The following is a 27665-nucleotide window of genomic DNA, read 5'->3' on the forward strand; positions in this document are numbered from 1 at the left end:
GTTTACTTCTTACCGAAACACGACATGGCACATACGCACGCAGTAGACTCACAGCACGTCGGCAATTGAATGACTTACGGTAATTATTTCTTTCTCAGTGAATATTCAATTATACAGAGGTAAGTACATTTCACATTTTATTAATTCATTATCTATTTAATAATTTCCAAATATGTATAATTTTATTTACAAGTTTATACAACCCTGTTGTCAACAGAAATGTAAAATAATTTAAAATTAAATTTTAGTAAAGTTTATTTGCTTATGTTATTAAAGTTTCAGTTGTAATAATTAATTTTATTTATTCATAATGTGCTTGCATCGTTCGTGTGGCTTTATATTTTATTTTTAATTTTAAATTTCATTTGGGGATGAAAAAATCAAAAAAGAGGAAATGCCATTTCAACAATCAATTGAAAAAGGAATTTCCATTCCTCATATCAAAGAAAGATGCCATTGTTTTCTGCAATATTTGCAGAGGAGAATTTTGTATTGCAGTTGGGGTCAGAGCAGCTATAACGAAACACTTGTCCACCAACAAACATAAGCAATCATTAGATGCATCAGCTTCCAGTCGTAAAGTAACAGGTTTTTTTAAAACTTCAAATTATTCTGAAGATGAAAAACAGTTACTTGCAATGGAGGGAACATTTGCATTTCATACCATAATTCACATTGAAAAAGTGTCACAATGCTAAATTCTCATGCACCAGGACAAAATGCGAGGCTATTATTAAATCAGTATTTAAAAATTACTGTGATAAAATACTTACAGCAGACTTGAAAATTGCAGCATTTGTAACGGTTTTATCTGATGCATCAAATCATAATGAAACCAAATTGTATCCAATACTAGTAAGATATTTTAATGTTACCAAGGGGATTCAAGTAAAAATTTTAAATTTAGAATCCATTGAGGGTGAAACTGCTGAAATTTTGACAAACCATCTATACAGAGTAATAAATGAAAACAATTTGAAATCCAAAGTTGTTGCACTAACAGCTGATAATACAAACACAAATTTTGGTGGGCGAAGACACAAAGGGGTGAATAATGTGTATGTAAAATTACAAGATTTACTCCAAAAGAAAATACTAGGAATAGGTTGTAATGCACATATTTTGTCAAATGCAATCAACATGGCGTCATGTGCCATGACAATTGATGTAGAAGTAATAACAACTACAATTTATTTGTACTTTAGTGTTTTTACCGTTCGTGTGGCTACTTTAAAACAATTTTGTGAAGAAGCGAATGTTGAATACAAAAACTTTTAGGATATTCAAAAGTTAGATGGCTTGCTCTAACACATGCTGTAGAGCATGTTCTACAATTATTTCAGCCTCTCTGTTCATATTTTTTAAGTTTAGACAAATGTCCTAAAATCCTGGAATCGTTTTTCAGTAATGAAATATCTGAGATATTAATGTATTTTGTACATAATCAAGCATCTATTTTTCACAAAACGATTGAAAAGATTGAAGGTGAACACATTTCAGCTACAGAAGTTAGTCTTATTTTGAATGACTTTATCCTTCAATATAAATCTCGATTTGAAGATAAATTTCTTCCTTTAATTATAAAAAGAACATTTTCAGACTTAGAGGAATCAAATCTGGGCATAATGGAAAAGTTTATCAAAGAAGTGCAGAATTTTTACCAAACATGTTTTCAATATATCGAAGAATGATCTGAAACAAACATCACGGGAAAACAGTTTTCAATGGTGTTTTTTGACTTCATCGCAAGTATATTGGACAGATATTGAATCTTGTATTGAGTTTTTATCTAAAGAAATGCCAGACATTAAAATAGATGACAATTGTCTCTTTGAAGAAATTGGAAGACTGAATGTATATTTAAATTCTGAAAAATTAATACAATGGGAAAATCAACACGAAAATGATAAAAGATGGGTGGATATTTTCAGCCATTTCAAAAATGAACATATTCCATGTGAAAATTTATTTATACTTGTTCAATTTACGTTGTGCTGCCCTGGAACTAATGCAGCAGTTGAAAGAGTTTTTTTTCAATTGCCACTGATTTTTGGACAAGTGAGAAATCGAGATTGAATGTTGATACTCTAGCTGCAGCACTTGCTGTAAAATTCAATATGAAGGATATTTCTTGTTCAGATATTTCCAATATATTGTTAGAAGATGATATATTGACAAAAAATATTAATTCAATGGAAAAGTACTCATTTAAATAATAATTAACAGGCATGTAAGCATAATTACAATATAAAACGTTACAAATGTTTTATTATGCATATATCATATTTTAGTGTATTATTGCTGCAGTGAATAAAATATTTCTTTTATTTATGATAATTTTTTTCCAATTTATTTGTCCTCCTTTTCATTGTAAAAAAGTTGGTCACCTTAAGAATGAATGTGTTTTGTTCATTTTATTTTATTATAGTTATTACTGTGTTTCCCTTTTGACCCCCAGAATAAGCACTTGGCCTTATTTGGGGGAGGGGGTGTCTTATTATTTTTGAGGTGTAGGAGGCAGTGAGCGTGATCACCTCATGGCTGCTGCTGTGTTGCAATATTTTTCAGGGAGGTCTTATTTTCGGGGAAGGTCTTATTTTAGCACATGCACTCAAAAGCCCAACAAGGCTTATTATCTGGGGAGGTCTTATTTTCAGGGAAACAGGATATAATGTACACTGAAGATGGCATCTAATTTCGTTGTACAAGGTGCAGTGACAATAAAGTAAACTACTATAGTCTAGTTTGGGTAATGATTTCTTGGGTAATCTCCAAGAAAAACACAAGCATAGAGAGCACCAAGGAGCCCTCATTTCAACCCTGGGCTACAAATATTCTCCTTTATTGGTGCCCTTTGAAATAACCAGGTGACTCTTCCCTTTTCTTATCTCTATGCTGCAAGTTTCCCTCAGCCAAAATTAACACTATCGGACAAAGACACTCTTGCCTCTGCCGCAAAAGACGAGTCCCGCTCGCCTTTTGCGACATTCTGAGACGCTCGCACCCGTTAGGTTATCATGGCATAGACTCTTAGCTCTAGGCGGCTGTGATTTTTTGCGACTCTGCCACAAAATGAGGCCAGCCCTCCGTTGCTGTAGAGACCCCCTCCTCCCCTTGCTCAGGTTTGCGGCGTTGCCGAAAAGCGATGCTATCACTTTATTAGACGACAGGGGGCCATCTTTCGCCGTGCCGCTCGGGCCCTGGACCTCACCATATTTTTCAGCTCTGCTGTACGGCAGGGTCGTAAACCGCCACTGGGCGAGCGGCCTTTGCGACGTTTGGGCGGAAATGTGTCCTGAGGGAAGAAGACGCGCGAGAGAGAGAAAGAGCGAGGCGGCCCTTCCTGATCCGTGACAGGAGTTCGCCTGAAGGGAGGGAGCCGGAGGGCATAAAGGCGGCCCGAGGGCTTCATGGGGAACGTGGGTAGCCACAGCGAGGGCGAGGAAGAAGAGGAGGAGGCGGCAGCGGCAGGAGGGGGAGAAGGAGGAGGAGGAGGAAGAGGAACGGCGAGCATCGTCACCTGGAGCAATAGTAACGGCAACTGGGCCGCTGCCACCAGCGAGTCCCCTCCACCGGGAGCTATGGAGGCCGCCTTCCCGGGCATAGCTTCCCCGCCGCCGGCTTCGTCGTCGTCGCCTTCCTCGGCCGCCTCGACCCTCCCGCCGCCGGCGGTGTTGCTCGGACAGGCCCGGCTGCGCGAAGAAGCCGCCGCCCGCCTGCGCGAGGTGCCCTCGGCCGAGCCGCTGCTCTCGCGCCACCACGCCGCCCTGGTGCGCTGGCTAGAGGAGCGCCTGGGCCGCGGGGAGCACGCCATCAGCCTCGAGCAGCTCTGCGAAGCTCTGGACATCCGCGCTGGACCCGCGCAAGGGACGGCCACCGCCGGGACAGGAGGGGACTCTGCGGACGCTGCGGCCGAGGAGCGAGTCAGGAGCGAAGAGGTGAGTGCGGGAGGGAACGGGAAGCTCAGGCCGGCTGGGGGTCAACTGCACCTGCAAGGGCGAAAGGGCTGCTAGCGTAACGCTTCTCTTCCAAGACTGGCAAAAAGACTTGTTGCGCTCAGAGAGGCTTTCAGGGCAACTTTCCGTTGGGGCATCTTTCTTCATGTATATGATACCAGAATCATCAAACAATCAGAACAACACAGCTGACAGGGACCTTGTAGGTCATCTAGTCCAACCCCACTCCTCCCAAGCAGGAGACTTACACCATTTCTGACAGATGGTAGTCCAGTCACTTCTTGAAAGCCTCCAGTGATGAAGGTCCCACAACTTCTCAAGCTAACTTCATTGATCAATTGTTCTCACTGCCAGAAAATTCCTCCTTATTTCTAGGTTGAATCTCTCCTTGTTCAGTTTCCATCCACTATCCCTTGTCTGGTCTTCAGGTGCTTTGGAAAATAGCTTGACCCCTTCCTCTCTGTGGCAGCCACTCCAGTATTGGAAGACTATTAATCATGTCTCCCCTGGTCCTTCTCTTCACTAGACTAGCCCTGCTCAGTTCTTGTAACCATTCTTCCAATGGAATAGCAATCAACTAGTGAAATAGTTTGCCTTCAGAAGTTGTGGGTGCCCCAACACTGGAGGCTTTTAAGAAGAAACTGGACAGCCATCTATCAGGAATAGTATAGTTCTTCTGTGAGAACAGGGAGTTGGACTAGATGACCTCCAAAATCCCTTCTAACTCTATTACTGTTACTGAACTGCAGTCTAGAGCTCACTTCCTGCCAGCTTCCACCATGCTCAGACCTAAAGAACAATGTTCAAAATAACGGAATGAACTCACTTTAAAAAAAATCAGGCTTTGTGTGTGTGTGTGAGACAATGTTTTTGTTTTCCACTAAAGTTGCACGGAGCGACTCATAAACTCTGGGTTACATTTAGTACTAAATGTATTATTGGAATTTCATCTTTGACTTTCTCCTGAACCAATTAGCAGGCTTCAAGCATGTGCAGTTTTCACCAAGGATGCCATTAGGGAATACATTTGAAATAATGAGATATGGAATGCCTACAAACATATTTTTAAACCATGTCTAGTTGAACGGTAAAGAAATGAAGACCAATTGTCAGTATGATTTTAATGGAGCCCTTTCAGCATGTTTATTTCTAGATAAATACAGAGTACTAATCCTAGTGCTTCCTTTTGGGGCATCAGTGTTATGTTGAAAAAAATAGTGAGCAAAATAAATTAGAATCTACTGGAGTTGGCTGACAGTAAAATTTAGGTTGAGTAATGATGGCGATAAGTGAAAAAGGTAAGTAAAATCTAATGAAAATATTTATACCTTTTCCACCTTACCTATCATGTTTCTACTATGTCTGTATACTGTCTCATACATTACTATTTGTTCTTTAATCCCACTGTATTCAACTTTTCATTTTTTTTCTGACCAACTCTTTTGTATAACAACATAGTTAGAAGCATGTTCTTATATGGCATCATTTTCTTCTTCTGGTAAACATTCATTCACAAACCATGTATTTCCCCTGCCTATCCATTTTTCTTAAATTTCTATCTATTTTCTCAGGTTTAATAAATTTTCTACCAAATTAGACAAATTTCATCTACTTATTCTATTTTTTTATTTATCTCTAAAGCTGGCAATTGTTTACTGCATTTTCTTTGTCCAACACATTTTTGTTATATTATTGTAGATCCATATTCTTTGTCGCATCATATAGTGCAATATTTGTGGCAACTTCTTTAGGTTCTTAGCCAACAACTTCATTGTTGCATATAAAAAGTACAAACCTGTTTATGTAATCAATGACTCACACCAAATAGCTGTTGGCTACGCTTGATAATATTCTCTTTATCACAGAGAAATGATCTGATAACAGGAGGCTTTTGCACCAGTTCTTGTTATAGGCAGATCATTCCTCATGACAAAGAGTTTAATGGGGGTTGCTAACTTCCACAGGGAGAAAGCATTGATTTAAGATGACCTGCCTGAAGTGCTTGATGAACATACAGGGTTTTCAGATGGGTTTGGGGAATTCAACAATTAGGGCAGCTCTATGGAAAGTATTGATAGCCTCTTGAATATGAAGGCGGTAAGTATACTACTTAGGGCTGCTTCTTTCAGAGTGACTGAGTTTTCTGATGAGTTTTGGGAAATTAAGAAAAGAGATACTTGGAGCAAGCTTGGGGAAAACTAAGTGTGAATACAGCTGAAAATAGGCATGAGCAAAAATTTGAGCCTGCCTCATGTAATAAGGGCAACAAAGCAAGATTACATTTCTGTGAGATAGGCAACATATAAATATGATTCAATAAATAACTTTTCACTCTTGTTTTGTCTGCAGAATATTTGCCCATTCACGGTGTCCTAAGCTCCTCTATAAAATTATAGCTAGAAGTCCCTGCTGGGAAACTGCAATTACCTGGCTAAGCATTTCAGGGTGCTCAGATTTCTCTTTGAAGCTGGGCAGATAGTATCTTGCTAACTACAATGATGTTATATCTAGTAGGGTAATGAAACATCTGCAAGAAAACAACCAAGCTCAGGGCACCAAGGATCCCACAGTATCTTAAAATATTGCAGAAATGACATATTTACCTGAGTTGGTCTTTGGGCCTGTGGCATTTGAGGAAGTGAGGAACTTGTTGACAAAATTGTTGGAGCAATAATTAAAGCTCTGGAAAATATGTGATATCTGGCAGTTGAGAAACAGGCCCCGGTAAGGAGAAAAACTGATTGTCCTCATGGTTGTGGGCTATCATGATGACTGTCCTTATCCTCTCAGTGATAAATACTGTCAAACACTAGACTGTCTGTGAGGATAGGGAATTGGAGGCATTTTTGATTGATTACACTTTTATTTGAGTGGGTGGATCTGACCCTGGCCCCCAAAACCCTGGCCTTATGCTTGGAGTCTGTTAGACCCTTGATAGGAAAAAAAAAAGGTTTATACTTTAGCCAAGCAAAATGGAGTGGATGTTAAGTCAGAAGCCAGCTGAATCCAAGTTAATAACAAATATAACTTTTTGCAGGGTTATGCTTACTCAGCACAGGTTTACTACCACAGGTTTCTTTTGGATTCATAGTACCTGCTACAAAAGCAGATGGAAGCTGTAGCCTATACTGCCTTTTGTTCAGCTCCAGTCAATGCACAAATTGTAGATTGGATTACTATAATTTGTTCTTAATGGAACTGCTCTCAAAGACCACCCAGGAACTTCAGCTGGTCCTGAATGCATCAGCAACAGCAGTTAAACTTACTGAGAAATCTAGACATTGCAAAGTTACACTACTGTTCTGAGAGCTACATTGATTAGCATGTGTTTTCTGAGTGCACCTTAAGTTGTTGGTCATTAAAGTTCCTTTTGGTTTGGAGCCTCAATATCTAAGACATCTCCTTTCCCAGTTAGAGCCAATTCTGATGACTGAGATGGATGCTAAAGATTCTTTGGTTTTAAATGATTATAACCAAGAAAAATGGCAAAAGCACCTGAAGTCTAGATTAAATCAAGTAAAATTGAATCTGCAAAATATTTTGTTGCTTTTGCGGGAAGGGCGTGAAAAATAAATAATGTAATAAAAGATAATGTCAAGAGAAGTGCAGTATTGCTTCTGGGCAAAGGTTCAGTGGACCACACCCTGTTAAAAAACAAGTTATTCAGATAGGAAAGCTGGTTGATTTACATGCCTTCAAGCTGTGGCAAATGGCAAAGTTATCTTCCTTACTTATATTTTTGGAGTCCATTTCTGCAAATCCAATCATGCTATGGAATTATGCTATGAAATATATTGAAATGAGGTATGATCTTTAAAAAGTATATCTAAACATATATCTAGTTAATTAAACATTAGAAAATTCAAATGCAATTCACAATATATGGTACATGAAATATTAAGACATACCATAAATAATGCTTGCAAATAGAAATAATCAAAGCAGCACTGTAGCAGACAAAAACAAAATTATTGATTATTAAGTAGATAAAATCTACCAGTACCTGAACAGAGAGAGCTCTGAATAATAAATATACTGCCTACTCTGTTTACATACCATTGATATCAGAAAATTGCTGCTTAAGGTGTGGTAGGTGCTGAATACAGGTGAAACAAATATATTCTGTATAAATAGTTTTAATTACACTACCGCTAAATCCACCCAGAGCCAGGTAATTATTAGTGTATATTTCTTCTTTGTTTCCTCACAATATCCCTTATGATCATTTTTGTGGATTGAGACAGATTCATCAGAAATTACCCAAACTTTCAAGTCTTGTGTCCTCCAGCTGGGCTTTTTTTTTTTTTTTTTTTTTTTCAAGAAGTTTTATTGGTTTTTTTAAAAACATTTATGCGGAAAAGGGTAAGTGGAATAGTTACAAATTTTGGCAGTTGCAAGTATGGCAGACGCCCCCTCCCTCCAGACTCCTAGGTTACATCAAAATATCAAACCTTATTACATAGTCATAAAAAAAAATCAGCATATTAATTCTAGAAAAAATACTTTTCAATCAGTTTATATAATTATAATATATAGTCTAGTTGTAAATTCATTAATACTTTCGGTCTGTTTATAACATTGTGGTTTTCTTATTTATTTTTGTGATCTGAGCTTTCTTGGTGTTGCCCCTTCACCCCCCGCTGGCAGAGCTCCGGCCCCTCCCGTGTCCTGCATAACCGTTGTAGTGTCATCTGTTTTTTCTAGGTTCGCTTTGTTTTTTTCCATAAAGGCCTGTGCCTCTATGGGTGTGTTGATTCTGATTCTTGTCTCCTCCCAGAATATCAGCATACCTTCAGGCATCAACCATCTAAACCACACCCCCTTCTGGTATAATTTATTCGCCAATTGCGAATAGCTTTTCCTTTTTTCCCTAATTTTTTTGGGAATCTGCTTTAGAATGGTTATCTCCCTATCGTGGTATGTCAGTGTTTGCCCCCTTTGTACACCCAGAATTTCATCTCTTGTGGTTTTCCTAAGAAATTTAATATGAACCTCCCTGGGTACATTATGTGTTCTGGCATATGCTGAATTCACTCTATAAGCTAGATCTATCTCCCATTCCATCTGCTGTTTATCTTTGTGTATGTATTCAGCTAAAATGTTAGTCATAATGTCCCTTATATTTTCCCCATCTGCTTCTATTACATTTTGAAATCTAAGATAAAAGGACATTCTTTCAAACTCTGCTTTCATTTGTTGGATGTCAAGTTCTTTGTTCCCCTTCTGTAAGGCCTCTACCCCCCCCCTCGCCTCCGCCACCCCACCCTCCACAAGGTCCAGTCTCTGTGAGTTCTTAAAGATTTGGGCTTGATTCTGTTTAATTTCATCTTTCATTTCCCTTAACTGTTTCTTAATTTCCTCCTGGCCTTGTAAAATTTGTTGAAGCATTTGTTGGAAGTCTATCTCTGTAGTCTTGGGTTGCATCAGTTCTGATATCTTTGACTGTGTAGCTGGACTAGACGTTGCAGACGTTGGAGCAGAAGTAGCAAAGCCAGGCTTTCCAGGAGGTGGTCTTTTTGGAGACATGGTTTATGAAGCAAGGAGATCAGTCAAAGTAGAGACTGGGCAGCTCCTCCAGCTGGGCTTGAACTATCATAATTGCCATTCATTATGGTTACCATTCTCACTAGCAATTCTTAGGTTTAGAGTTTTAACACATTTATTTGGAGAACACATTTCTATGTTAAATGAATGTCATCTAACACAGGAATGGATAGGCTATAAATGTTCTCCAAGATTATTTGCTTTCATCAGACCAAGCAAATCTGCTCAGCAGTATATTTACATTCATTGAAGATAGAAACTTAAATAAATAGGAGATTCTCTCAAAGAGTCAGTTCTTTGAGCTGAAACTGCCATATTCAAGGTAGCAAAATATATATTCTTATGTTAGACCATTGTGATATCAGTTAATATATTGTTTCATATATATTATATTTATAAAGTTTAGTTGCAGCAGCATTCTGTATGCATCAGTTTGCAGTGTTGTGATCCCTGTGTCCTGACAATCAGAATTTATGCTGTTTGGAAAACAACTTAACATGTTTCAGAGAAAGATCTTTGAATGCTTTATTTCTTGTCATCACATATTTGCAGTCAGTAAGGGTACTGTAATCTAAAATTGTGGTTTACAGTTACCTTAACTGCAGAGATCAGAAAATCTGAGGCCTTCATCACTATTAATATCAATCCTTTCTGGGTTGGACTGTGGTAAGTGAAAATAGGGAACAGTTGCCAGGAGAAATATGAGCATTTGTTTCTTCAGGCTGGGCATACTGAAAACCTGTCACTCAAGTTTGTATATGTTGTGTTTTGCTTTGCATATTATCTCAGGAAAACTAATTGTCATTTATTTGTAATGACTGCAATTCTTGATTTCTCCTGTGAGAGACCTTTTACAGAATTTAATTTTTTAATAACTATTGTGAGTGCTATTATTATTAGAGATAATTATATGAGAGTTATTTCTTTAGAAACTCAGGAAAGTGTTTGAGCAAGATGGTGTTAATGTTGACCAAATTCTAATCAAGAATTTGTTGGTTTCCAACTGCTGATGGATATGATAAGTACTGAGAGGCTTTTCTAACTTTTTCCCCCCACTAGGCTTTAGCTCAACTTGATCCTGAGGGTGATGGCACAGTGGATGTGGAAAATATGCTGGAGGTTCTCAAGAATTCCAGTGGTGCAAATTTGCAAGGAGAGCTTAGTCACGTAATCCGGCAGATGCAGAGTTGTTCACTTATTCCAGGTAAGAAAGAAGGAAGGAATATGTTCTTGTCATTTTCACTTAAATTATCTTTGATTTATGCACTGAATAAATCTTTTCACTGAGGCCTTGGAGAGTCCTGGTTTAGATGGATACAGCTTTTAAGAAACGTGATGTTTCAAGTTGTGTACGTGCATATATACTTGTCTACTGCCTGAAATAAAATATTATTTAAGTTCATGGAGCTCTTCCAAATTTCTAGAGAGAAGAGTGGAACAAAATTATATTTTCAATGTCCTTATTTTATCTCCAGTTTTTTTTAAAAAAGCTAACTGAATCTTACAACTTAGAACCTGAAACTTTTATAAAAATGCCTACAATTATGACAATGTGTTCATAGGTCCTTCTAAGATAAATTGGACCAGGAATTAATTGTCAATTTAAGATATTAATACTGTGGAACCATTTATTACTTTTTAATTTTAATTTAATTTAATTAGCACTTCTAGACCGCCCCCTCTCCCAAAAGGGACTCGGGGCAGTGTACAGTCCATATCAAAAACATCATACATAATAACAAATTAAAAATTATTAAATGGATAAATACATAAATAAGAGGAGGATAAAATAGACAGAACTGTAATTGCTAAATAAATAATTTAAAATATACAAAGTTTAAAACCCCAGTGTCTTATAAAATTAAGTCCCCTAAAAAACCAGTAGGAAATATATATGCCAGGAGGTAGACGTTAAGAATTATGCCAGACCAGCCAGTCGGAACAGGTGAGTCTTCAGTTTCTGCCGGAAGGAGCGGAAGTCAGTGGTGGTTCTAATGTCGGGGGGGAGGTCATTCCAGAGGGTTGGGCCCATCACAGAGAAGGCCCTACTCCTTGGTGTCGCCCGTTGGCATTGCCTAGTGGACGGCACCAGGAGAAGCCCCTCCCTGTGAGAGCGAATTGGCCGCAGGGATGTATGTGGGAGGATGCGATCCCGCAGGTAACTAGGCCCTATGCCATGGAGCGCTTTAAAGATGGTGGTCAAAACCTTGAAACGCACCCGAAAGACCACAGGTAGCCAGTGCAGCTCGCGCAGGAGCGGTGTTACGTGGGAGTACCTAGTACTCCCCATGACTGCCCGCGCGGCTGCATTCTGGACTAGCTGCAGTCTTCGTGCGTGTCCCAAGGGAAGCCCCATGTAGAGAGCATTACAGTAGTCCAGGCGAGACGCCACCAGTGCATGAGTGACCGTGCGTAGGGCATCCCGGTCCAGAAGGGGGCGCAATTGGCGCACCAGGCGAACCTGGTGGAACGCCCCCCTAGCCACGGCTGCCACATGGTCGTCCATTGACAGCCGGGCATCAAGGAGGACGCCCAAATTGCGCGCCCGTTCCACAGGGGGCAGTTGTTCGCCCCCTATGGCCAGCGTTGGAGTCAGCTGACTGAACCGAGGTGCCGGTAGCCACAGCCACTCAGTCTTGGAGGGGTTGAGTTTGATACATAATCAAATCACGGATAGCATTTAAATCATAAGTTCCTGCTAAGCAATAATATCAGATTCCACACAGTCAAAATTAACCCATGCATTTATTATAGCATTTATGCTTAAAATAATCTTTTCATGAGTTTTACCAGAAATAGCTTTTCCCTCTTTTTTTCCAGCTCCATTGATTGATTATGTACTATAAAGTTGTCAATTCAAACACCACATAGATAGATTTTGATAATCTGTCCCTAACCTGGTTTTTTAGGTCATCCAATGATGCGCTCAAAGCCACTATAACTGAGTCCATCTCTTTGACTACTAGTCATCCTCCTCTTCTTTCTTTCCATCTTTCCCTGCATTAACAGTTTTCACCAGAGAGTTAGGTCTTCACATAATGTGTCCGAAATAGGATGATTTGAATCTGGCCATTTATGCTTTGAATGTGAACTCTGATTTTGTTTGTCTTCTGAGGGTATTCTCCAGCACTCAATTTAAAAGGACCTATAATTTCCATTTGTGATGAGGTTTTATTAAACTCCCAGAGTGAATATATATGGGAAAGGAATAAAATGAGTAGAATAAAATGAGTTTCCCCACCAACTTTTATATGCTTTTCCTTAGGGATCTTTGCTTTTTCTTGCAGGTTTTATAGATATATTTTCAGACTCAAATGAGCGCCTTAGTCTTCATGCTACTATGATTCTTAGATTCCTGCATCGGCATCGTATCACCAGCACTGTTATTCCATATCCCGTCTTGGAATACTTTAACAATATTTGCACTATGCGATCGTCTGTGCTAAAGGATTCTTTAGATCGACTACTCCTAAAAGAAAAGGGTATTAAAAATTAATTTTTAATAGATTTACTTTGGGCTTGCTTATTTAAAATATTTATATCCTGTTTTTCTGTTGCTAAGTCTTGAACATAGTTTTCAAAATTGGGTACCAATGCAGTCTATATTGAACTGACCATCAAAAAAAAACATCAATTGCAATTGATTTGTTTATCTTTGGAATGCACCACTTAAACACACATACACATACCCGTTCTCACTCCTATGTCCTTCATCTCACGATGGCATCCTAAATATCAGCATCCAATGCTGATATTACAAAAAAGACAGGCTTATATGAGAGAAGGAATTTGTTTAGAAATTCTGTCATGAAAGTAAGTATCAGGCTGACAGTTGGGATTTATAATAATATGACTTTTGTATTTGGTTTTGATAAAATTAGTTAGTGATATGTTGCCCTATGTGCTTTTCTTCAATTCCCCTAATACTTACGAAGACAATGATTCAAAGCAGGATTCTCCATAGTGGTCAGTATCAACCCCCAAGGGTCAATGAGGGTTGACCAAAACTGGCTGATGATACCATTATTATTTATATTATTAGTTAAAGTAGTATTTATTAAATTGTTTTCATATAATAAATGTTTGGGGGGAACAATCAAAGAACAATCTCAAAATTCATGAAAAGGTTAATGAACTGAAAAATTTGGGGATCCCTGATTAACAACATACTTATAGAATTATTTCCCCCTCGGTGCTCTTTTTTTCCTGGAAGGATTGTGCAACTAAAGAAGCAAGCTGCAGCATTGTGTAATTGTTAATTTAGGAAAGTGGATTTGAATGCTTTTAAGTGGAGCAGAGCCAAAACCACTTAGTGTTCTAGGTGTTTCCTTCTCATTCCTCTTCTAAGGTAAAGGCCATTTTGCAGAATTTTCCTTAAGGGTTCTGCAGCATTTTGGCCATCTCTTTACTTAAAATGCCCTAGAACAATGCTAGGGTTGAAGCATGAAGGAAGCTACAAAGCAACAAATACTCCGGGACCATAGCTAGTGCTGTCCTTTGCTCCTTTCCTTCTTGAAAAACTTTAGAAAAAGAATTAATTTCTCTTTCATTGCAACAGAGACCCATTCCTGAGAAACCATTAAGGAATGTTTCTCACACTCTGAAAAACTGAAGTAAAATTATTCCATACATTCCTTTGCCCATAAATAGTGTGGTAAAATTTGATTTGCGCAAATCAGTCAACAGTTTCATTTGGGTTTTTTGTTTCGTTATTCAGACGAGTGCACATTAGTCAGCAAAACTGGGGAAGAGGTACTTCCTTCATTTTTTTATCAAACTGAATAGAGACAGCTAAAGATGTCAAAAACCACAAACAAGAAAAATATTAAAAATTAAATGTAGAAGTAGTAGGCTCAGTAATCGCTATACAGGGGTGGTGGTGAAATTCTTTTCTTCAAATTTTAGTTGTATTCCCTACGGGCTGAGGTGAACTTTACAATTTGTGAGAATGCAATTTTTATAAGTTTTTAGCTAATGGCTTGCACACTGTATTCTGAGATTCTGGTGCCACATTTTGAGAGTAACCACCATGAAATGAGAAAGTAGACATTCACAAAGAACAGCGAACAGATTTATCTGTCTGTCTGTCTGTCTGTCTGTGTATCTGTCTATCTATCTCAAATGCATATCTCTAGGAAGTTAACAATAAAAGCAAACCAGTATGCAAATTAATAGTGAACTCTGTTGATAATGAGTGCTTCCGATTCTCCTCTTTGTCCCTATATCCGATCATTTTACAGAGAGCCCTAGTGATTTAAATGGAAACCAGGAATTGGACAAACTCAAATCAGTTTCTAAGTGCTACACCCATATAGAAACCTCCTCTAATTCAGCCGATATAGACAAAATGACAAATGGAGAAACTTCCTCCTTCTGGCAATCGGATGGGAGTGCTCGATCACACTGGATACGGTGAGGCCTTCTTGCTAAATATTAACGAACTGCCTAAAATGGCTTGAATAAAATCTGACTTTCATGGAAGTTGATCTATAATTTTGTCAATAAAAGACTCCTAGATGTTAGGGGTGGTACAACTGGATTGTGTTCATTTAACCAGCCACATTTGTATAATACTCATAGATTGGTCCTAGCCCGAGACTAATGCTGGCATATACTTAAAACATGAACTCTGACCAGATAGAAATCTGACCTGGCCAAAAAAAACAGAAATCATTTCTCTCATACCAATTGATGGATCTGAACTAGCATACTATGATTCTCTTTCAGGACTATTAATTGACTGCTTGATATATTAAATGACAAATGTTTAAATGACAAATGTTAAATTTGCATAAGAGAAACCTTTTTCTAATGGGAAAAAACTTTTCTCTTTTTACAGTCTTCAGAATTATGCCTTCTTGTATCAGAGAAAATTGCAGTTTTAGCTTGATTTTTATGCGTAGTGTATATTATATGCACACATATAATATACATGCTATTTATTACAAATAATTTGATAGAATAAAAATTACAAAAATATTTTAAAGGAAAAGCAGGAAAATGATAAAAGCAGTGCATTAAAAGACCAGGGTTAATGACTAACACACATTTGGAATTTTTAAAAGATTAAAAGATTCTTTAAACATGTAACTTTTATCAGTCTACAGTGCAATTCTATACATCTCTGATAACCTGCTTTAGGTAAACGGAATTTTATATTTTTGAAAGTGTGTGCTTGTTTCTTCTGTTTACATGGCAACCCATCTCCGATATATGACTTTAGGCAACTGGCAAGAAATTAAAAGAGTTAAAAACATAATAGCATAAAAAACAAAAACAACAGCCATGATAAAACCATCCATCACAATCGGTCAATATCAGGGGTGTGTTTGACCTAAGGGGGGCCAGGGGGGCATGGCCAGCATAGGCATGGCTAGCTTGACGTCACTCGTGTTGGGGGCACTTGTGGAGACCTGAGTGCTCTGTCATCAAAAAGGGAGCAAGTTGTATTTTTGCTGGCAGAGGTTGCAGGAGGCACTCCATTTTCACTGGCAGAGGCACCGCGGGCCAGTCCTTCACTGTTTCCATGGTGGCCCCGCAGGCGAGATCTGACTCACGGGCCTTGAGTTGACACCCCTGGTTTATATATCTCTATATATTTATATCTCTAAATGTTGCAGCCTTTTGTTTTCTTAAGATTCATTGAAATAGAAATATTGTAATAGATATAGTCACACTTGCTATATTATACTGTTTTCTGTCAAGTTGACTACAGTTGAACCTATTTTTGTATTGGTTACTGAGAAAGATGAGTATCGAAGGCATTCCTCTTGATTTCTTCATGTTTTCATGAATAATGCTTCTATTAAAAAGTTTCCATAACAGTGATGTATCATCACACCTTAATTGTCCTGTGCTTGTGTTTTCATATTTCATATATTGCATATATTCTTACTTTGTGAGCCAGTGAGGCCTCTGTAGTTGCAGTTGATAGATAAATTCTTTTCTTTCTGCCTTGCAGTTTAAAGATGAAGCCAGATGTCATTCTGAGGCACCTCTCCATTGCTGTCGCAGCAAACGACCAGAGTTACATGCCCCAGCAAATTACAGTAGCAGTTGGAAGGACTCCCAACAATCTCCAGGAGGTCCGAGATGTTCACATTCCCAGCAATGTTACTGGATACGTGACATTGTTGGAAAACGCTAACATTAGTCAGATGTGTGAGTCAATAACAATACAATTGGCTTTTTTTAACTTTTTTTTAATTTTAAGTAAATTACTGAATGACTTGGAAGCTAAAGGGAGACCTTTGCAAACAAGGTTTTAAAATATTGCTTTTTCAACCAAATTATATGAATATAATCGCAAATACATTATTTGTGTTGCGGCTTACTCTTCCTGTCCCTGAATAGGAATATGTAGGGAACTTGAGGAAGGAAGTTATATTTGATGCACTTTTAAAGAAGGCGCAAGCAGCCATTGCTGTTATTTGCTAAAGCTGAATGAGAAAAATCACTTTTTTTCCCTTCACCCTGGCTTTCTCTACGCGAAAGAACATTTCTTTTTTGTTAAAAGTTTGAAGGAGATAGAAGCAGCAAAGCACTGCTGTGGCTCTCTGCAAACGTGGAACCTGAGGAAGCTTCTCCATGGAGAAAATAGATGGTTTTATCCCTGTAAGGTTAGCCTTTTCAGAAGCATCAGGTGTGCCAATCTGCCATTCCTTTTCTTTGTAGAAGGTAGGGAGCTATGGGTGCGTTTTCTCTCTTCCATTAGAGTTTTGCAGGCAAGAGCAATGAGGTCCAACAAATACTTTGTAACGGTGTTGATAGAGAAAAATCATCTTTCTTTCTGTTTCTTGAGTAGGAAGTTAGTGGTAGTTGAGTCTTTCTGCAAATTGGGCTTTTCAAGAAATTGAAACCACTATCTCCTGTTTGGCTTTTTAGAACGAAAAAGAGACTGTCCTCAAAATCTTTTTTCTTTGTGGTCATGTTGGTTTTTTTCAGGAAATACTGTAGCTGAGTATTGCGTTCTTTAAAAAAGGAGCCTGTAAAATAGAAAATAGTTTCTTTTCTGAAGAACCTGAAAGGAAAGCGGGGTGGGAGTTTCTCACAAGTAGGAGATAGACATACAGATGTAAAAGGGGTTCATCTCTTAATCAAGAGATGACAATGTGTTCACCACCTCTTCCATCAGATATTTTAATTACAAATATGTTTCCTCCTAGCAGAACCTTCATCCGTTCGTAGAACCTTAGAAAAGTACTTGCACAAGTGAAATTATTTGTCAGAATTCTGTCCTGAGATTGTAGTTTGGTCCATTGCAAGCATCATTATCTGTGCAAACAGCAGCCTTGAATCTTCGGCTGTTTATTTGTGTAGAAATGGAATAGGGCCACCTAAAAATAAGATAGTGACTTTTACATAAGCAGGCACTTTAGTAGTAATAAATGATGTCAGTGGAGACAGTGCATAGATTATTGGGAGCACTAACACGAGAACTACTCTGGGTTTTATAATACCCAAATATGGTTATATTCGGGACTCCATATGCATACGTGTGTACACATCTCTAAAAATAAGAAAAAACTCAAAAATTATTTTGAACTTTCCAGTATCTACAGAATGTTGATATACCAGTTTGTTGTAAGGAGGAAAATTTCCCACACTTAAATAAGTTTGGGTTTCTCTCGTATGTTTCATAACGTAAGAAGAGGGTGACAGCACCTTCTGTTATTTTTTGAAATCTCCCTCCTTTGAACTTTTAGGTTTTCAAGGTCAATCAGCTCTAAACAGGATGATTTTTTACATATAGAGCTATATTGGGACACATGATTGCAGAACAAACTCAATTGTTTGTCTAAATTCTTGATTGTGTGAATATGCCTAAAACATTTCAGGGATCACTAGAATTTCTCTTTGGGCAATAGTCATGTATCATAATTATAACTAACCCTTAAATATATATGCTGGCAGTGACAATCAAAAACAAAATCCTTTTTTAAAAATCATGAAATGGTTGCCTAGGCTGGATAGATCAGTAATGTTCAGAATCACTCTATGAGATCACAGACAAGAGAAGTCCCATTGGAATAGATATGACAGGGTTGAAAGAATTACATTATGTGGAGTATTTCTTGGGTTTGTCTAAGAAATGTTTTAACTTTAAAGAGTTGTGGTAGTAGTGGAGCCCTGTTTCAGAATAATTAAACAATGATACTATAGGAATAATGGAGGCCAATCCATTCTGTTCCCTTTTGCCATTTTTTTAAAAAAAACTATACTATTATCTCCCCACCCCAATGCATTATTGCTGGGTGTATACTTTCCTCTGTGATTAATACAATGCAATGCAATGCAATGCAATGCAATACAATACAATACAATACAATACAATACAATACAATACAATACAATACAATAGTAGAGTTGGAAAGGACCTTGGAAGTCTTCTAGTCCAACCCCCTGCCTAGGCAGGAAACCCTATACCGTTTCAGACAGATGGCTATCCAACATCTTCTTAAAAACTTCCAGTGTTGGGGCATTCACAACTTCTGGAGGCAAACTGTTCCACTGAATAATTGTTCTAACTGTCAGGAAATTTCTCCTCAGTTTTAAGTTGCTTCTCTCCTTGATTAGTTTCCACCCATTGCTTCTTGTTCTACCCTCAGGTGCTTTGGAGAATAGTTTGACTCCCTCTTCTTTGTGGCAACCCCTGAGATATTGGAACACTGCTATCATGTCTCCCCTAGTCCTTCTTTCTCTTAAGCTAAACATACCCAGTTCCTGCAACCGTTCTTCATATGTTTTAGTCTCTAGTCCCCTAATCATCTTTGTTGCTCTTCTCTGCACTCTTTCTAGAGTCTCCACATCTTTTTTACATCGTGGTGACCAGAACTCAATGCAGTATTCCAAGTGTGGCCTTACCAAGGCATTATAAAGTGGTATTAACACTTCACGTGATCTTGATACAGTCCCTCTATTTATGCAGCCTAGAACTGTGTTGGCTTTTTTGGCAGCTGCTGCACACTGCTGGCTCATATTTAAATGGTTGTCCACTAGGACTCCAAGATCCCTTTCACAGTTACTACTACTGAGCAAGGTATCATCTATACTGTACCTGTGCATTCCGTTTTTGTTGCCTAAATGTAGAACCTTACTCTTTTCACCATTGAATTTCATTTTATTAGATAGTGCCCAATGTTCAAGTTTGTCAAGATCCTTCTGTATCTTAAGCCTATCTTCTGGAGTGTTGGCTATTCCTGCCAGCTTGGTGTCATCTGCAAATTTGATGAGTTCCCCATTTATTCCCTCATCCAAATCATTGATGAAGATGTTGAAGAGTACTGGGCCTAAAACAGAGCCTTGGGGTACTCCACTGCATACTTCCCTCCATGTAGATGCAGTTCCATTGAGGACTACACGTTGAGTGCAGTTGGTCAGCCAGTTACGAATCCATCTGGTCGTGATGCTGTCTAACCCACATTCTTCTACTTTATCTAGTAGTAGGTTATGGTCTACCTTATCAAAAGCCTTACTGAAGTCCAAGTAAACTATATCGACGGCATTCCTCTGGTCCACTAATTTTGTCACATTATCAAAGAATGCAATAAGATTAGTCTGGCATGATCTGTTTTTGACAAATCCATGTTGGCTTTTGGCTATTACTTTGTTTGCTTCTAGGTGTTCGCAAATTCGTTGCTTGATTATTTTTTCCAGAATCTTTCCTGGTATTGAGGTCAGGCTGATAGGTCTGTAGTTTCCTGGATCTAATTTTTTCCCTTTTTTGAAGATGGGAACCACATCAGCTCTTTTCCAGTCCTCTGGTAGTTCCCCAGTGTTCCAGGATCTCTGAAAGATATAGTTCAGTGGTTCTGAGATCTCGTCTGCCAGTTCCTTCAGAACCCTGGGGTGTAATCCATCCGGTCCTGGTGATTTGAACTCGTCTAGGGTAGACAGTGCTCACTTACCATTTTCTTCCCTATTTCAATTTGTGTTCCTAATCTGATTTTTGTGGTGCTGCTTTTGATAGGTTGGACTGTTTTATCCCTTTGTGTAAAGACAGATGCAAAACATGAGTTAAATAGTTCTGCTTTCTCCCTGTTGCTTGTCACCTTCTTGCCACTTTCTCCTAGCAATGGACCAATTGTTTCCTTAACTTTTTTCTTGTTTTTAACATGTTGGAAGAAGCTTTTTTTGTTAATTTTTACTTTTGTGGCAAGCCTTTCTTCATTGTGAGCCTTAGCTTTCCTCATTTCATCTTTACAGGCTCGGGCTATTTGCTGATATTCTGCCTTAGTTATGTCCCCCCCCCCCCCTTTCCACTTTTTATACTTACCTTTTTTGTCTTTCAGTTTGTCAGATAGTTCTTTATGCATCCATGCTGGTTTCTTTTGGGAGCTGTTATTTTTCTTCTTTTAGTTTAATAGTTTGAGGAAAGGTAATTGGATCAGAAAAAATAGTGCAGGTTGACTTGTATCCTGATCCAAATGGAATTCTACTTCCCTTTGTAATTTCTGGTTTTATTTCTCCCCCTAAGTGACTATTTTAGCAGATAGTCTGGCCATCTGTCAAAGTTCTTGGCCTACATCCATCTGCTGTTTTGCTGTTGATATAATATACTATCTTAATTCCTTGTAAATTTGATTGATTACTTAGATGTAGGAATTTATTCTTAATTTTGGCAATTGAGTGCTGAACTCCAACCTTATAATCATTGAGAGGAAATAATGTTCTAATAAGTCAGAGATGGTAAATTAGTTGTTCTGGTTCCCCCCCCCCCTCTTTTTTTTTTAGTACAACTCCAAGAATTGAACTTGCAAACATAAGACACATCAGCCTCAAGTGGCAGAACATAGTTCCTACTAAGTTATCAGGGTAGTTCTCATGGTGCTGGGACATCCATTTGTTGAAATTTTGGGGTGTTGTGCTTTTTATTTCAATAGACTCATTCAGAAGGATATACCAGATGATTGAATTTGTATTAATCCAGTTAGAAAATTGCATGCCATTTTGCAATTCTCCAAAGCCCCAAAACTAGAACTGACATTGTCACAGGAGTATTGCTGGTCATTTAAAACTCTTACATTTGACAGACGTGGGAACTATGTAGGTTTCCTTTACTTTTTTGCCCTTAAATCATCTGTATCTTTTCCCATTTAAATTCACTGGGGGATGTTGAGTATTTGTGTTCAGCACATGTACCGATACAAATGTACCCTGCTGGAGATGATGTTGCAGTGTGTGCTTCCCTTTAACTTGCTTGCATTCCCACTGTTAAAAGATTGATGCTTCCTATGAAAGCATCTATTCATTACTCTTGGCATGAGAAATGATTAGAAATCAATATTTAGAATGACGTCCGAGAAAAAAAATACTATTACTACAACAACAAAAAAACAAAGATGTGTAGTTTTCCCATTGTAACCTAATTATGAAAATGGCTAGACGTTTACTTTTTCTAGATTATCAATTTTTCCCACTGCTTCAGGAGCACAATCTTACCTTTCACATTCCCCATACAAACTGTCTGACAGAGGATCTTCAGAAAGTAGTCCTGCCTCAAAAGACACCATGAGCCAAATGAGCCTACCTTTGGTTAGATTTGCTAACTAGGAAGACATATTAGTATTGAGATTATACCTAGATGCAATTGTGTCTTTTAAAAAGATTCATTCAACTGTGTAGCTACGTGCCTTCAGAACTGTTCTTAAATGATGTATCAAGAACTGGCTGACTTCTGAAATTTTCAGTTTGGCCCTTGACTGGAAGAAATTACCCTTGTTTGATATTCTTGACAGATGTACAGATTAACATCAAGCGTTGCCTTAGTGATGGATGTGACACAAGAATTCATGGTCTCAGGGCCATTGGGTACCAAAGAGTGAAAAAAGACTGTGTCTCTGTATGTGATGCTTCAGCAATCTGGTATTGGTCACTTTTGACTTCTCTGGTCACGGCATCCATGGAAACCAACCCTGCGATTGTTCACGCCATTCTGCAAAATACCCAGTAAGTTCTCTCCTCTTTCAGCATGTTAACTCTCCTTAAATCACTTTTTTTTGTTTGGTCATTGTGTACCTTCTTATGTATTCCTTTATAGCATTAAAGAACACTATTCATCTATATTCACATTTAACCTAGGTCAGGGGTGTCCAAACTTGGGAACTTTAAGACTTGTGGACTTCAACTCCCAGAATTCCCCAGCCAGCTGGCTGGGGAATTCTGGGAGTTGAAGTCCACAAGTCCTAAAGTTCCCAAGTTTGGACACCCCTGACCTAGGTATTCAACCAGGTCAGCCTTCCCCCAATTTGGCACCTTCCAGGCTTTAACTCTTGGCAGTAATCATGCTGGCTGAGAAAATATGGGAATTGGTTCAAAAGGTTGCTCTGCAGCTTATGTTAGGAACTTTGAACTACAGCATGTAAATATCTTTAATCCAGAGATGCAAAAATAATAATAATAATGATTGGTTCGGAACAGTTTTCTTTATTCATGCTTCTCATAGCCCTACAGCCTATACATTTTATAAATGCATGCTTCACTTTTATTAATATAGTATAAACCTTCAAAATGAAGCAGGCAATATTTAACTGCTCTTGTGCAAATAATAAGATAGGAAAATCAGGTGTATTATCCTCTGCTGGTTTGTCTGCCTTAGAAGCAATGCAGCTCATTAAATAAAATACCCATTTAGAACGATCATTTTCAAGTGATTTTATTTTATGCATCATAATGAAAGTTAAAGCTCCAAAACAGTTTTAAAAATGTAAGCTATTATTTTCAAAAATAAAATTTATAAAGTTATGCAATTAACTTAACCACTAACTATTTTTTTCCCTGCCTCCATGGAGTGGAGGAAAAGCTCCAGGCAACCTAAAGATATTAACTGCTAGCCTAGTGGCCAAAAAATTCAAGGTCTATATACTGCAAATGCTACTTTATAGATAACCACGTTGATGATCAGCCAGTTTTTAAATGCACCTTCGGGGCAATACTAAGAATTATATCACAGGACTGGATTGCATGGATTAAACCAATTTGATCGCAAGCTGGGATTTTTTTGTTTCTTATAGAAGTTAATTTCCTTGAATTCTCTGTAGAATAAGCTCTCGTGATTGAGCCTGTTATAGGGCAGGTATCCGAGTATTCATTAACAATCTGCTTTTAGGAACCTGAATGGCTAAAAACAAACAGAGGTTGCTAAAACACAAAGTAAAAGCAAATGTAATTAAGTGCCTTATTCCTTTGTTGCCAGATCCTTGGGCAAATATTACCCATTGTGGCTGTCTTTTTGTGATGGGCTTGAGGCAATTACTGATGGCCTCCTTTCTCTTCCCCTCTAGGAAGGCATTGCAACATATGCCACCTCTGTCTCTGTCTCCAGGCTCCACAGATATTTCAAGTTTCTTATCTTCCAATGTTTTGGAAGAAGTGGACAATTTTCTCCTGGGAATTACCAGGTATGATAAGGTTTAAGCTGGAATATAAAAAAGGGGGAGTATGGTGGCAAGGTAGAATTTTTTTTTTTAATTTAAACTTTCTTTTTCCATTCCAGTTACTGTGCCTCTCCAGAAGTAGAACTTACGCTGCTAGCTTTTTCTCTGGCCAGAGGGAGCCTGACCAAAGTGTTGAATTCACTTTGCACAATTGCTGGCCACTTGGAAACTACTTATAAGGCTGCTTCTCTAATTACTTCCATGGCTACAGTCAGGCAAAACCTGCTCTACAAATATGGTAACTATCGCTGGAAACTTTGGGCTTGTTCTGTCCTCTCTGTGCCAAACTTTGACAGATAACCTATTGTTGCCACCAGGAGTTTGTTTTGTTTCTCTGCTAGTCTTCCACAGCCAAACCACAACACAGGGAGGCAGCCTACAGGCCACCTCAGCACCCCACACACATATCTGTGATTATACTAACAAGATCCAGTGGCAAGATGGCCCACTTTATACTGTATGGTGCAATCTTTTGGAAGCAAATTAAAGGTGGGAATGAATGTGGGAGGCTTCTGAAAGTCAAATCATTTCTATTCCTGTCTTTAATACTCCCATTTCCTACAACCATGAAAGCCATTTTTGTGCTAAGTATCTTGAGTGTCCCCACCCACCCCACCCCCGGTCTCGTGTTGGGAGGTTTAAGGATGAGAATGAAAGAGTGTTGCCTTTTAGAAGCTCTAACCCCCTTTCTACTCTTTTCTCAAGCCCCCAAATGATTCTGATCCCAATTGAACATCTTAAGCTCTGTGCTATGCTGACTTTCATGGAATCAAACCATCAGGATGTTTCTGAGCAGTGACTCAGCCACGCAATTTTTTTATAGTAGTAGAATTTAGTTCAATCTTTTGCGTGCACATCTGTACTTGATTCTCCTTCCCATTTCCCCCTGAAGTTGACTACTTTCCACAGCATCTGTTGTGGGGGGAAAACACAGTTATTTATCTTCCTTTGTTTCACTCAGTTTAACAGCTTACTAGAAGAACACACAGGTGCTCCTTGACTTACAACAGTTCCTTTAGTGACCATTTGCAGTTAAATGGCACTGAAAAAAGTGACTTATGGCCATTTTTCACATTTACGACCGTTGCACTATCCTTATGGTCATGTGATCAACATTTGGCGGTTTGGTAACTGACATGTACTTAGGATGGTTGCAGGGTCATGTGATTGCCTCTTACAACCTTCTGACAAGCCAAGTCAATGGGGAAACTGGATTTACCTAACAGCCATATTACTAATTTAATGACTTCGGTAACTCACTTAACTGTGGCAAGAAAGGTTGCAAAATGGGGCAAAATTCACTTAACAGCTGCCTTCCTGAGCAACAGAAATTTTGGGCTCAATTGTGGGCATAAGTTGAGGATTTATCTGTATAAGTATTTCTTGAACAGTGAGTATAATGCAGCACCTGTACTGTTGGACATATATTGGGAAGAATAAATTTAAGTTTTTCTTTCAATCACATGTTGAAAGAAAAATTCCGCTTGTAAATGTTGGACCTGGAGTCATCCTTGTGAACTTAAGCTAAAAGAGTAGAGGTTATTCTGAGTCATTCTCGTCCCACTCTGTTCAGTCAGACTCCATTGGGCGCCCTGTGTCTCTTCATAAAGCTTCTCTGCTTTTCCCAGGAACTGCCCTGCACCTAACTCTGCAAGCTTGTGATGTCAAAGGGAAGGAAGACAAATCAGGACCTGAGAATATGCTCGTGGAACCATGGACAGGAGATGGTAAGGGCCTCCTTTGATTCTCATTTTCAACTCAGTAAAAAATATATCAATCTTGCTTTTTTTCTCGACAGAAATATCAAAGAGCCGTACAATAAAATAGAATATTAAAAACCCAATAAATGAAAGAGCAATGATGTCAAACAGCAATATAAATGTGTGACATGTATGACTTCATAAAACAGCCATCATCACGGTAGAAAGTGGTTTTCACTGATCATAGTATTTAGTATAGTGGTAAAAGTCAGCAATTTAAATTGAGGCTGGAAACAAAAGCAATATGCCAAATAACAGGTGTTTTAAAATATTTTCTCAGATGTGTTATGATCAACCAAAAACTTTTAGATGTTCTTCAGAGTCAACTCCGAATTCAGCATACTGCAGTAGAACTGGACATTTGTAACAGTGGCTTGAAATACCCTGTTTCCCCCCAAAATAAGCCCTACCCTAAAATAAGCCCTCCCTGAAAATATTGCAACACAGCAGCAGCCATGAGGTGACCACACTTGCTGCCTCCTGTACCTCAAAAATAATTAGACCTCCCCCAAAATAAGGCTAAGTGCTTATTTCGGGGGTCAAAAGAAAATAAGACCCTGTCTCATTTTCGGGGAAACACGGTACAAGTAGTCCTCGGTCAACAACAGCAATTGGGACTGGACTTTCCATCATTAAGTGACATAGTCATAAAGCACAACTGCACAATGACTATGCTGCTTAGTGACAGCAATTACACAACTTCCGGTTGCTGCTGTTAGGCAATTCCTGCAACATCACACAGCTGCCAATTGCAACCTCCTATTGGCTGCCCCATTAATTTTGCTTGTTGGAAGCAAGCAGTCAAAGTCACAAATGGTGGTCACATGACCATGAGACACTTGTGATGTAAATGTCAGCCAATTACCAAGGACTGAGATTATGATCACATAACATATGTCTGCCCAGAACTTCGAGGACCGATCATAAGTATCACTTGTTCAGTGCTGCTGTATGTTTGAATAGTCACTGAAAGATGGGTCAATAAGTGAGGATCATCTCTGCATTTTATGCACTAGCCAGTCATCAGGAGTAAAACAAATTCCCAGAGAACACTCAAATTGCAAACTTAATTCTTAGACACAGTTAAGTTTTAATTAATGTGCACACCAATTGCACAGTTTCAGGCAGACATATATCAAGGTGGAAAAGTTTGTTCTGAACCTTCCAGATAAGTTGTTGCATATTTTGCTTTATCCAAAGGCTTCCTGACAGAGGCCGGAAAAAGACAAGCCAGCATCATTCTCTCAACTGGGACAGAATCAGCCTTCCAGGTCACACAAATCCGAATAAAGGTCTGAACGCACTTCTTAAATATTCTTTGTGAATCTCTTTGTTTTGCTTTTAATTGCATGGTCTCTTATCAGTAAGATAATGTTTTGCTCATTTAGCTTCTTCTAAGCGTTAAGATTTAACCTGATATTTAAAAATGGTGAAAACAAGTTTGTAGAACATATATTTCAAACAATAAAATATTAACAATAGGAATAGGGGTTTTTTGGAGTAGGAAACCCATAATAATAATATTTTTTAAAAAAAATTGAAATGGAAATGGGCTGTTCACATAGCAAAAAGAACTGATGGCAGGTGGACCAAGGCAGGGACCACAGAATGGATCCCACTTGATAAAAAGTGTCCATGAAAGAGGCTTAAAACAAGAGCAATTGACAACAGCAGCAAGTATTGCAGGCCCAATTGGCAAAGGAAAGCTCAGGACCATATTGCTTGGAAACATGCGGAAGAGGCTTTCATCCTACAGTGGGTAGACAATGGCTATAAGGATGAGGATTATGAAATTAATAAGCAGTGAATATCTGTATCCTCTACTTTTATGAATGAGCTAGATAATGCCTCAAATCAATTTGAAAGTTTAGAAGAGTATTATTTATGTAGAATACGGTTATATGGAGTTTATAGGAGCTAATCTCAGAAGAGTCATTTAGTTTTTCTCCTCTTGGTTTATGCAATGCTAA

General features: G+C 38.4%; 1 protein-coding gene across 3 annotated transcripts in view; it reads left to right on the forward strand.

The window, feature by feature from the left end:
- The first annotated feature begins 3260 nt into the window (after positions 1-3260).
- Positions 3261-27665, forward strand: part of ZZEF1 (zinc finger ZZ-type and EF-hand domain containing 1) — an 87991-nt gene continuing 63586 nt past the window's right edge. For all 3 annotated transcript variants that reach the window (XM_081940386.1, XM_081940388.1, XM_081940387.1), the window contains exons 1-10: positions 3261-3938; positions 10560-10704; positions 12788-12982; positions 14741-14912; positions 16462-16661; positions 22238-22448; positions 23783-23899; positions 23995-24173; positions 25564-25662; positions 26896-26987. In XM_081940386.1, the coding sequence (XP_081796512.1) occupies positions 3411-3938; positions 10560-10704; positions 12788-12982; positions 14741-14912; positions 16462-16661; positions 22238-22448; positions 23783-23899; positions 23995-24173; positions 25564-25662; positions 26896-26987 (1938 nt within the window). In that variant the 5' untranslated portion in view covers positions 3261-3410. The remainder of the gene's footprint in view (positions 3939-10559; positions 10705-12787; positions 12983-14740; positions 14913-16461; positions 16662-22237; positions 22449-23782; positions 23900-23994; positions 24174-25563; positions 25663-26895; positions 26988-27665) is intronic.

Source organism: Natrix helvetica, assembly GCF_964273705.1.
Source record: "Natrix helvetica genome assembly, chromosome: 2".
Taxonomy (NCBI): domain Eukaryota; kingdom Metazoa; phylum Chordata; class Lepidosauria; order Squamata; family Natricidae; genus Natrix; species Natrix helvetica.